Below are 13,767 nucleotides of genomic sequence, written 5' to 3'. Positions count from 1 at the left end.
TTTAAGGGAAGGAGAAATGAACCTACTATTTTCTTTCTTCTTATATCGACATTATGAAAAGCTACGATAAGTGTATGCAAGTGAGGGCTGATGAAAATATTTAATGAGATACTCTCATTGGCCGATAGTAGAGAGTATCCATTTGATTTTGAAGAATCTTCTATAATATATACTGAGTTCTCATTGGAAAATATTGAGTGGGAAATATTAAATACTGAACAAGAAAGAAAAATAAAAGAAGAGAGAACACAGTTCTTTTTTCTCCCTGAAAGAGTATCTGTCCTATGTATAAATTCCTCGCATAAAAACGAAAGCGAAGAGAAATAAGAAATTATAACGCGTAAAAGTACAATTAATCGTACATTAAAGTTAACATTAAATTAACGCTCATTCTTTGCAGCACAACATCTGATATAATCTACAGTAGATATTGGGTTATTGTTTTAATAATAAATGATATTTGTCACTGCCATTATCTTTTAATGCATTTGCATTCTAACGATCTTTTTGACTTGATGAATTGTTTCAGTAGTATCTTAGCACAAATAAAATTGACAACTAAGTTGATTATATTCTGGCTGAATAAACGGTAAGTATAAATGCTACACAGGAAATAATTTGCATTTACAAAGTGTCTCAAAATTACAGCGCAGAACATGATATTTCATGCTAAAATAAATAACTTTTTCCTTTTGCGTCCGATAAATAATTTTTGCGATTATTTGTTAACTTCAACTTGCTTATCTGCAATAACTACTTATCGGACATAATTTTGTTAAAGGAAAAAATTATTTTTTGTGCTGAAATAAATAACCTTTTCAAATAATAGAATTATTCAATAAATTATTCAATAAATAAATAATTTTTGCGTTTACTTATATAACTTCAACCTGCTGTTCTGCAAAAACTACTTGTCAATTTTATAAAAGGAAAACTTGATTGTTTTAGCATAAAGTCATCATGTCCTATATTCTGAATACACAAATTTTAGGACACTCTGTATATTACTCAAAGTTAATTCCATTATTTTCTATTATGAACTTCTACATTTATTACAATCAATATATTTACTTAGATAAATTAAGTAAATGAAATATTTAATAATCATTATTTGTTATATATAAATATTTGTTTTTTTTTAATTTCTGACAAAATGCGTGTAAACAAATTTTGTACACATTTTATTTTGCCAAAATGTAAAAAGAATTGGAAAATTAAAATATCATTTAAAGAAAATAATGCAAATAAAGTAATATAAATAAATAAAAATTTGTTTACATAATTATGTGTATTTTACACAATAGTACTATATACTTCTCTAAATATACAAGCTTTTGTGTGTTACATTTTTTTCCATAGTCGGCAGAATAATCAAATTAATAATTTGTAGAAAATTCTTTGAGATCTTGACAATAATGGCAGAAGACTGATTGTACTGACAGTAACATCAATATGCGTGAAACGGCATGCAAAGCTAAATTATCGGATCATAAGTAATGCGATGTTCACTCTTCATACGTTAAATATTATTGGATATAGTATTGACATTCTTTTGGTTGATGTTGACATCATCAAATAATCCAAACTATCTCTCTTCTTAAAGGTGAGAGTTCCTGTCAACATAAATACAAAACGCGCGTATAAAATGCTCTTGACATGCAATTCGTGCATCTCATCATGTACAGCTGTGGTATATTGAATGCCTTGCTCTTAACTTTAGTAAATTGCAGCGCTTGCGAAATATACTTCTCATATATATTTTTATATTTTTTTAAGTAATACATATTAATAATTATAAAAATAATTACTAATTAATATCTTAAACAATATTTTTTTTGTCATTTAATGTATTAATTTGATTGAAAGACAATGTATGAATTTTATTTCTAGACTTTCATGTATGTGGTCGGATGGATATTCTACGTTGCTGGTTAAATGAACTTGTGCTATGAGGAAATGAAGGATCGCGGTCATGACGACCAGAATTATTTGCAAGCAAAGAATTTCATTAATTTTTCGGAATACATTGAGGATTTATATACATACATCGCGTTAGTGTAATTTACAATCATGCATAATATCCTGATTGGCTCTTTGGGATTTCTCATTGTAACGGCGAGTGAAAACATTAAGTAATACACATAATAATAAATATTACGTTTTGTAAAATTAAATGTAAATTTTCATTACAAAATAAGTTCTTTGCGATTAAAGTGACGTAGAAATCTATTCCATTGACATATAAATCTATATATTATATATATAATTTTAGAATTTAATATTTGCTACTTTAATATTGCAGACAATTGGCAATTCCGCTGCGATGGAGCACATAGTGACATCTCTTTCATTTTATACCGTGAACGAATCTTGAAGCATTTATATTTTGCTACGTAGGAGAATGTAAAAACAAGATTAAGTATGAGAAAATAATTATGACAATAGTCAATAACAGTTATTTTGAGAATGTTAAAAAAAAATTATAATACATATTAGGGCAATCTCTTTTAACGGTTTTTGAACTTTTTAGAGTAAAGCGGTGTACAATTCCGTCTGATACGAAATAAAACCTAAAAACAGCCGTAATTTAATATTCGTGATATTAAGAGCGCAAAAGCAATTGACACTTACAGTTAAAAAAATAATGGATCTCTCCTTAAAATTTTTTCAATGAAGTGCAAGACTTATAGGTAGCACACAAAATAATTTTGAACAATAATTGTACACATATAGTCAGTCGGCGTAATTGTGACGAAAAAATGCGTAGCTGAAATTCAACAATGTGAAATTTTTTTGATTTTTATTATTTATATTTAATTCATATTCGAATAATTATTTTAAATATTCTATTATTAATAGGAAATATTGGTAATCAAAATTATTTCTTGTTTATGTATAAAAATAAATTTTCTTATTCTGTTTAAAAATCACATATTACCTCACATCGCGGAATAATATATGACGGTCTAAGGGATGATTGTGACAATTATTGAGATATAAATCAAATCTGTTTGTAAGAAATGAAGCTTTAATAGTAATTACAAAACAATATTCATTTTTATTAAAATATATATGATCATCAAAAATGAACATGTCTTTTTAACATTTAACATGTTTTTTGTTCTTTACATATAGGTAAGCAAAAATATGTGAATATTTCTCTTATCACAAATATAACTTTCTTTCCCTCTTGAATATAGTTTTGCGGCATGATGTATAATAATTAAACATTTGCTAACAAACTTTATAATACAATACTTTATAATACATCACAAAATTATATATTTTATATGAGATTGAAAGTTAAGAAACAGTGACATTGAGAGTTAAGAAAAAATAACAAGAAAATATCTATAATATTTGTTTTCTTATTTATAACTTCAAAATTGTTACAAATCATTGACGTAGAATTAATGTTCATTTGATAATAAAAATGAATTACGCATGTATATTAATGTTGTACAAATATAGTGCTAATTGTCTAAAGTATGATATTAAATTGTATTTACGTAAAATTATTAATAAACGCATAATTATCAATATTTCAACGAATCGCATTCGTGATAAGAGGCAAGTCATTACTTGCGCGAAATCTCGTGCGGAGCGGTTTCTCCGATACTTATCATCACAATTACCTGATACATTGAATTGTCATGTATAATTAAAAAATTCTATACTTATACTATTAATAGTCCTATAACATTGTCAAAACGTTAATTTAGAATTATAGTAAACTAATGAATATCATATTTAAAATGACTTTATCTGAAAAAGAATTAACTTTGAATAAATATCTGCAAACTTTGATAATCTAATTTTTTTAGAATGCTTTATGCATTCAATAATTATATAATAAAATTTTTTTTATACTTAGGAAAACTTGTATCAATTTAAAGTCAAATCATTATTCAATATGAAATAATATAAATTAATCTTTTTGAATTTTAATGCATAAAACTAAGTATCGTCGCAATTACTTAGCCGTCACAAGTTATCCCAGTCGACACTATCATTTATATCAGAATATTTTCTATATAAAATTTACATTTTGTCTACGTAAATTTTTTTCTGCCAATCCATTAAATTAAAATGTTTGTAAATGTTTTACACCAATATTTAAAACGCATTTTTCTTGGCGACAAAATTATAATTTCCTCCTAAAATATTAATTTCCAATTAATATTTTATAACTAACAAAATGTTCATACTTTATTATAAAACATGATAGCACGATCATATTTATCAGTAGTGCTTACTATGCAATAAGCATATTTGATAATTTTTATATAATAGTCGTGAAGCATAAATATTGTATAAATATAAATATATATTCTCTAGTGATAAAGAAATATATACATATAGTAGAAATACATATATAGTAGAAATATATATATAGTACGACATATTTTTGTAGCCTAAATAATAGTATAATTTAGAATATTCTAAAATCATAATAATGTACAGAGGAATATAAAATAAATCATTTTTTTAACGTTATCAAGGTACCTTAGACTTCTATTTTCTTTGAAAAGAATTGTAAAATAATCATACTGTATTATATTGTCATATCAATATTTTATATAAGTCAATAGTATTTTCAGTCAATAACCAAAATTAAATTAATGAAAATTAGCAATCCGATGTGACTTGAGCGTCCATGTCCAGTTTTACACACATTTCCATTTTTAGAAAAAATATTTAAAAAATAGTTAAATAATTGGTTATATGTAAGAAATTGAAGTATATTATAACAAATTAAAAACAAAGAATATGAAATAAACATGTACAAGTACCTACCACTATCAACCGAACCATAGAAGTTCCACTTCGTATATTTGGCATCTGGCCAGGTTTGCCGTACATTCCATTTTGTAGACTGTTTTGAACGATTGCATTCGTGGTTATTTGATGTGTACAATATCGATATATTATTTTGCACTTACACACTATTGATCTCTTCGATGGATGATTTAAGTGTATCTTTGAGATTTAGCTGATTTTCTTTTAAACTCGTTATTTTCTGATTCAATCAGCGTTAAGACAAAAATATATTTAAATATATTTATAATATCTATAATTTAAATACTAGAAATATGTTAATTATATTTTTATAAAGAAAGACACTATATTATTTTTAATCATATTATTTATGTATAACATTATATAAATTTTTGCACATCTAGTAGCCCAAAAAAATTAATATTTTTTTACTATTATATTATGATAATTGATAAAATCACTTATAGAACATTCATAAGATATTGATGAACTGGAAGAAAAATAGTTGTCGATTATAGTACACATGTGAAAACAAACAAATCCATTCTATCACAGAATTTCGCTAAAACTGTCTTCAGTATCTTCTGGATAGCCATATATATTATAAATAAATGCACGTATTGAATAAAAATCGTATTTTGCTCAACCACCGTAATATTTGTTTTACTTTTATTATTGGAACGTGCAAGTGCAACATGAATGTGCGTGCAAATCAGTAATATGAATTAATTCATGATTTTAATTGTAAAATTGATATTAAATTCTTTTTATTTATCTGAGAAAAATATGTTACAGATAATTAAGATTCAAAGAATACGATCACATAATTTACATATATGATATTTAATTATTTTATTTTATTTCTTAGTACCTTATACTTCTATATTTTTAATTTTACCGAGACTTTAAAGCAAGAGTTTGATTTCGATGTACAATCGCCTACAATCCGTTTAATCCGTGACGTTTCATGGCACTCTGAATTATTAAAGTAAATAAGTTACATATGCGCATAACTGTCTTACGTGAAAAATATTCATCGACAAGTGGTTTTCTTTTTTAAAGGTGATTTTGTGAGAAGTTAAAACTCTATAAATAAATAATATTTTGTGCACAATTACTTGGCCAATTTCTTTATATTTTCTCTCGAATCTTTTCTGTCCTTTAGATCTTAATACTTTCCCAAGATCGCGTCTTGCTAGCAAAGGTATATACATCGTATAGATTACTACATATCATTATATATTTATGCAAATTATTCGCGAGTATATCGTCTGCACTAAACAAAACGTGAGACGACTCTGACCATTCTCTTTTTTTAAATTACGTACAAGAGATTGCTTCTTTGTGCGCATGCAGTACAATAAAAATATTTAATGAACAACATTATCATTGGTTAATCTCCTAAGGGAGAGCTCTTTGCTTCATGTTGTTCTTAGAATTCCAGTCTTCACACAAATTTTTTATAACATACATCAAGTCGTGGAGAACATAATTTCAGCCAGAACACACATGTTTCTTATACTTTGAGAATATTCCTCGATTTTGATGCACTGACTTCTACATAGACAACTGCAGAAAAAAAATAAGAAATTATGAGGAGTAATCGTACGATCAATCGCACAGTAGAACTTATGCTCACCATGTTCGGTGTCTGGCCAGGTATATCATGCGTTATATTCTACAGAGTGTTTTGGATGATTACGCTAGCAATTAATCAATTCTTTCACTACTCGTACTTTGTAACGCACTTTCACTTCGACAATCTTTTCGACTTGATGGACTGTCTGAGTAGCTTTTTGGCGCATATAAAACTAACCATTAAACTTATTATTTTCTCGTTGAAACAACGGTAAGCGACAATTAATCAATTAAATAATTAAAATTTTGTTAAAAAGATAACGTTAAAAAAATTGCAACTTCTAAAATATCCGATTGTTTGTAGAAAATTCGTCGAAATCTTGATAACAATGGCGCAAGACTGGAATGATTGTGATAACGATGGCATTGCATTACGCGAAACAACAGACAAAACGAAACTATCAAGTCGTATTTGTAATGGATTAATTATTCTTCATACAATCGCCGCGTTTTCATATGTCATTGGTATCCTCCTAACCGATGCCGACGTCACCGATCGAACGGTTGAACTCCCTCTCATGATGAAAATGGAGTATCCTTTCGTTATAGACACGCAACGCAAGTACAGTCTGGTATTAGTTACGCAATTCGTTTTCGTGATGGTGTGCAGTTGGGGAGCTGGTTTATTCAACGCTCTGTTTCTAACTCTGGTAACCTGTACCTACATAAGCAAGTAATAACCATAAGCAAAATATAATTATATTTGTAATTAATAGCTCACTCTAAATTATTTTCATAAATATTAGGATATAAACTCGAAAATGAAATATTCATCAGGTTTAATTCATTCTTGTTTGGTTTATTGTATTCTCATAATAATATTTTTATTATTTAATAGTTTAACGAATAATTGTAATCACATGGTCCTAAACAGAGTCTTTATTAGTAGACTCTACACGTGGGCAGTCAAATAAACATCCTGCTTTGCTGGTTGTCGAAACTTGGATCCAAAGACATCGAAGACAAGCATGATTCGTTCGTTTCTGTCACAACGAAAATCATTCAAAAACATCAAAAAATTATCAATCTTTCGGAGAATATTGAAAATCTCTATACATACATCGCTTTGTTTCAATTCACATCAAATATAGTGATGATTTGCTCATTAGCATTTCTTATTGTGACTGTGAGTAAAATTATTTAAATTTCATATATAAAAATACACATTCAGCCTTAGAATCAATTGCAATTAGTTAATTTTTTATGTTTTCCGTTGCGTATCTATATTATACCGCATTATTTAATTTATTATAAATTATTATTTATAATAAATTGAAATAAAACTGTGTGAAATAAAACTTCCATGTGTTGAATATGTTTATTTTCATTTTTCATTATTTTCATTTTTTTTATATCTACATTGTAGGCAATCGGCAGTCCCGATGCCACTGATCAAATAGTGAGGTCTCTTTTATTTTATGCTGTAACGAATCTCGAGGCATTTATATTTTGCTTCGCTGGAGAATATCTGAACAATAAGGTTAGCAACGGAAGATTATTTTGATTGCAATAAAAGGATTGTATAGATAATTTAATGTTTTGTGATATTGATATCAATATTGAGAGAGAAATTAAAAATTAAAAATTTCTATTTTTCTTATTTCTATTATATATAGAGTATTTCTTTATAGAGCAAAGCGATCGGAAATGCAGCGTACAATTATTCTGCCTGGTACGATATGAAAGCTAAAGATAGTCGTGTTCTATTATTTATAATTTTAAGATCTCAAAGACAATTGAAGCTTACGGCGGGCAAGATGACCGTTCTTTCCTTTGAGTGCTTTACAAATGTAAGATATATGTGTAACAAATAAAGAAAAAAAATTTTTAATTTTTTCTTGATGTATAATAACATAATATAATTACCTATAATATGTTTTTATCCATCAGCGAATAATATTATTATTGTTCAGAGAGAGATAGAAATTTTTCAGTTATAATAAATTTTTGTATATGTATAGCTGTATGTCTTCCTTGTATCAAAAGTAAAACATATCATCAAGTTAATTTTCCAAAAAGGAAATATTTTTCAATACTTGTCAATAAAGTATTCACTAATCAATCATATCGGCAAAAATATATACACTTAAATGTTCAAATTTTCTATTAAAGTATTAAAGTAAATTTTTTTATAATAACAGTATTTTTCTCAACCATTGAGAATCTATATCTACTATCTGTTTTTCAATTGTGACGATTTTTTTATGAAGTTAAGTTAGATCACATTTAATAAATGAAAGTCTAATGATTACTCAACTCTTTCATAATAACTCAAAAATTACATTTCTGAGATGTACATGTTTTGAAATAAAATATTTCTGATAATAATGCATATATATTTTTCTTCGTCATTGATGATATTCACATTGTTTTAGATTATGAAGGCTTCAGGATCGTATTTATCGGTACTACTGGCAATGAAATAAATGTCGCAGTATCTGTTATATAACTAAGTTCTTAAGTGAAAGTTGCATGAAAAAATTAAGTGATTAAATAAAAATCGACGTTTTTCATTAGAAAATTAAGAACATAATATATATATATATATATATATATATATATATATACATATAAATATATAATATACATAGTAAATATTTTCTAAATATATATTTGTAGACTAATGTAAAATAATTATTAACTACATATGGAAAATTGTATACAGAAGTCATGATATTTTTTGTTTAGTATTTTTTTTGTCAGAAAAATTATGTATTCCCAACATAGTTTCCATTTAGAATACACAACTCTTCAATCCTTCAACATGTACTTTCGTATATGAAATATTATATTGCATTATCCTCACAACTATTGCTACTTACACAGTTTATGCATTTGTTGATTTCTTTTAAAACATCAATGCAAACAGATACGCTGTAAACTGCTTTGTGTATTCGAAAATACTTATACATTAGCACTGCATTTGAGTTTCTGTGTTGCTTTTCTGCTGCTTTGGTGCATGAATTTCAAAACCTTTCTAAAGTATACGCTGAAGTGCGACTGACCGTCAGATGCAACATCGCGCACATGTTCGCGAATCATTGCATATTTAAACTGTATAATATGCGATTACATTATCCAATGGAAGGAGAAATGAACTTACGTATCTCTCTCTACTTATATCGATATTGTGAAAAACTATAGTAGCGGTAAGTGTATGCGAGCGAGGGCTGCATGATGAAAATATTTAATGAGATACTCTCATTGGTTGATAGTAGTAGAGTACGCTCATATGATGATCTCGAAGGACCTCCCATTCTTTATGAAATTATTCAAGAATATACATCGAGTTTTCATTGGAAAATACTAAGTGGGAAATATTCAATTCATTAAAAGAGAAAAATAAAGAAAAAAAGAACAGTTCTTTTACCTCCTTGAAAGAGTGTTTGATCTATGTATTAACTGATTTTTCCTTGCTTAAAAACGAAAGTGAAGAGAAATAAGCGATTATGACGCGTAAAAGTACAATTAATCGTACGTTAAAATTAACGCTTACTCTATGCGGTATATGGCCAGGCACAACGTGTGTTATAATCTGCAGCGCGTGTTGGATTATCGCATTAGTAATAGATAATATTTGTCACTGCCGTTATCTTTTAATGCATTTGCATTCTAAAGATCTTTTTGACTTGATGGACTGTTTCAGTAGTTTCTTAGCACAAATAAAATTGACAATTAAGTTGATTATATTCTGGCTGAATGAACGGCAAGTATAAATGCTACTCAATAAATAATTTGCATATATATTATAAAAGTTAATTCCATAATTTTCTGTCATTACTTTCTATATTTATTACAATTAATATATATTTAGATAAACAAATAAATATTACTAATCATTATTTGTTATATACAAATATTTTCTTAAATTTCTGACAAAAAGCGTGTAAAAAATTTTTGTTCACATTTTATTTTGCTAAAATATAAAAAAATAAGAAGGTTAAAATATCATTTGAAGAAAATAATACATAAATAAAAATACATAATTATATGTAATACTACTTTATATAATAGTAATGTATACTTCTCTAAATATACAAATTTTTCTTACATTTTTCCCATCTATCAGTAATGTAATCAAATTAATAATTTATAGAAAATTCTTTGAGATCTTGACAATGATGACAGAAGACTGGAACGATTGCACTGGCAATAATATCAATATACGCAAAACGGTGTGCAAAGCTAAATTATCGGACCGTATCACTAATACGATGTTCACTCTTCATACATTAAGTATTGTTGGATATAGTATTGGCGTTCTCTTGGCTGATGTCGACATCACCGAGTAATCCGAATTACCTCTCCTCCTAAAGGTGGAGCTTCCTGTCAACATAAACACCAAACGCGCGTATAAAATGCTCTTGATCATGCAATTCGTGCATCTCATTCTGTGCAGCTGTGGAACAGGTATATTGAATATACCTTGCTTTTAACTTTGGTAAGTTGCAGCGCTTGCGAAATATACTCCTCATATGTAAATAATACATATTAATAATTAAAAATAATTGCTAATTAATATTGTTGTTGTAAACAATATATTTTTCGTTATTTAATGTATTAATTTGATTGATAGATAGAATGTATGATTTTTATTTTTAGACTTTACATGTAGGTGATCAGATAGATATTCTACGTTGCTGGTTAAATGAACTTGTGCTACGAGGAAGTGAAGAATGCAAGTCTGTCGCGATCACGACAACCAGAATTATTCGCAAGCATCAAAGAATCATTATTTTTTCGGAATACATTGAGGATTTATATACATACGTCGCATTAATACAATTTATAATGAACAGTATCTTAATTTGCTTTTTGGGATTTCTTATTGTAACGGCGAGTGAAAACATTAAGTATTACACGTAATAATAAATATTACATTTTATAAAATTAAACATAAATTTTTATTACACAAAATAAGCTTTTTGCGATTAGTTAGAGTGACGTAGAAATCTGTTCATAATTTTGGAACGTATTTAATAATTGCTTCTTTAATATTACAGGCAATTGACAGTACTGATGCAACGGAACACACGTACGATCACGTTGTACGATCTCTTTTATTTTACACAAAAACACAAATCTCGAAGCATTTATATTTTGTTACGCAGGAGAATATATGAAAAATAAAGTTAAGCATGAGGAAAAAATTATGACAATAATTAATAATGATTATTTTGAGGTTGTTAAAAAAGAAATTATAATACATATTAGGGCAATCTTTTTTAACGATTTTCAAATTTTTAGAGTAAAGCTGTCGGAAACGCGGCATACAATTCCGTCTGGTACGAAATGAAACCTAAAAACAGCCGTATTTTAATATTCGTGATATTAAGAGCGCAAAAGCAATTGACACTTACAGTTGGAAAAATAATGGATCTCTCCTTAGAATCTTTTACTAGTGTAAGTCTTATAGCACACATAATGATTTTGGAGAATAATTATATACATAGGGTCAACCGGAGTAATAGTGACGAAAAAACGCAAAGTTGGAATTCAACAACGTACCATTTTCTTAATATTTATTATTTGTATTTAATTCTTGTACGAATAATTATTTTAAAGGTTCTATTATTAATAGAAAATATTAATAACCAAAATTATTTCTTGTTTACGTATAAAAATAAATTTTCTTATTCTCTTCAAAAATCACATATTACCTTATATCGCGGGATAATATGTGATAGTCTAAAGGATGATTGTGATAATGACAACTATTGAGATATAAATCAAATCTATTTACAAGAAATGAATAAAAAAATCATTAATAGTAATTTCAAAATGCAAACGATATTCATTTTTATTATTGAATATATATGATCAACAAAAACATGAATATGTCTTTTTAACATGTCTTTATCACATCTTTTCGTTTTTTTATATATAGATAAGCAAAGATATATGAATATTTCTCTTATCACAAAACTTTCCCTTCAGAATATAAATTAACATGAAATTAATATTAATTTGATAATAATAACAGATTACGCATGTATATTGTTATACGAATGTAGTGTCATTGTCCAAATATGTATAATGTAATTTGAATTGTACTTACGTAAAATTATTAATAAATGCACAGTCATCAGTATTTCGGTGTCGCATATTCATGATAACAGGCACGCCATTACTTAGCGCAATCACATGCGAAGTATCACCGTTTTTCTGATACTTATCATCAAAATTATCCCGTACATTGAAATGAAAGAGTAGGGTAATTGTCACGTGCAATTAAAAAATTGTATACTTATACTATTTGTATTATTATATTGACAAAACGTTAATTTAGAATCATAGTAATCTTAAAGTAATGAATATTTAAAATGATTTTATTTGGAAAAGAATTAATTTTAAATAGATATCCGCAAATTTTGATAATCTAACTTTTTTTCAATGCTCCATGGATTCGATAATTATTTAAAAAATGAAATTTTTGTACTTAGGAAAACTTGAGTCAATTTTAAGTCAAATCATCTTTGAACATAAAATATTTGAACATAGAATAATATAAAATATAAAATTTTTTTTATTTTAATGCATAAAACTAAGCATTGCCGCAATTCCTCGCTATCACATTTACTTCTAATATTAGTATCAAAATACTTCTGTAAAAAGTTTATTTGTTGCTACATAAATTTTTTTCTGCCAATTCATTAAGTTTATAAATTTTTTTTCTAATACTTAAGACGCATTTTTCTTGATGACAAAATCATAATCTTCTAAAATATTAATTTCCAATTAATATTTTATATATAGCTAATAAAAAGTTCATATTTTATTATAGATCATGAAAGCATCAGGATCATATTTGTCAGTATTGCTGGCTATGCAATAAACATGTCGCATACTTTATATAGAAGATTTTTATATAATAGTTGTGAAGCAATATATCTTATAAATATAAATATATCTTCACTAGAGTGATAGAAATGCATATAGTACAACATATATTTTCGTAGTCTAAATAATAGTATAATTTAGAATATTCTACTATAAAACGTAGTAATTTATAAAAGATTATAAAATAAATCATTTCTTTATGTTATCAGAGTTAGACTTCTATTTCCTAAGAATTGTAAATAATCATTATATTATATTATATTATATTATGTCATATTAATATTATAAATCAATAATATATGTTTAGTCAATAATCAAAATTAAATTAATGAAAAATATAGCAATCTGATGCGACTTGTGCGTCCATGTCCAGTTTTTACACATTTCCATTTTTAGAAAAAATATTTTAAAAAATAGTTAAATAACATATATATATATATATATATATATATATATATATATATACTATACTATTACTTACGTTTAACGTTAAAGTAATAACGTAATAAA

The 13,767-nt window shown here is 26.6% G+C and overlaps 1 protein-coding gene and 1 pseudogene across 1 annotated transcript; both read left to right on the top strand.

Moving 5' to 3' along the window:
* Window positions 1-6,746: 6,746 nt before the first annotated feature.
* LOC105624736 (odorant receptor 45a-like) lies at window positions 6,747-8,843 on the top strand. Its single transcript, XM_012206091.1, has 5 exons — window positions 6,747-7,067; window positions 7,307-7,543; window positions 7,784-7,897; window positions 8,049-8,207; window positions 8,793-8,843. Exons 1-5 carry the CDS (start codon window positions 6,747-6,749, stop codon window positions 8,841-8,843), a joined length of 882 nt encoding a protein of 293 aa, XP_012061481.1.
* A 1,692-nt stretch (window positions 8,844-10,535) lies between these two features.
* On the top strand, window positions 10,536-13,252 carry LOC105624737 (annotated as a pseudogene).
* Window positions 13,253-13,767: the final 515 nt, after the last annotated feature.

The sequence above is a fragment of the Atta cephalotes genome (genome assembly GCF_000143395.1).
Source record: "Atta cephalotes unplaced genomic scaffold scaffold00087, whole genome shotgun sequence".
In the NCBI taxonomy this organism is placed as follows: domain Eukaryota; kingdom Metazoa; phylum Arthropoda; class Insecta; order Hymenoptera; family Formicidae; genus Atta; species Atta cephalotes.
The sequence above is the reverse complement of the archived record's forward strand: the minus strand, read 5'-3'. Positions and strand labels throughout refer to the sequence as shown.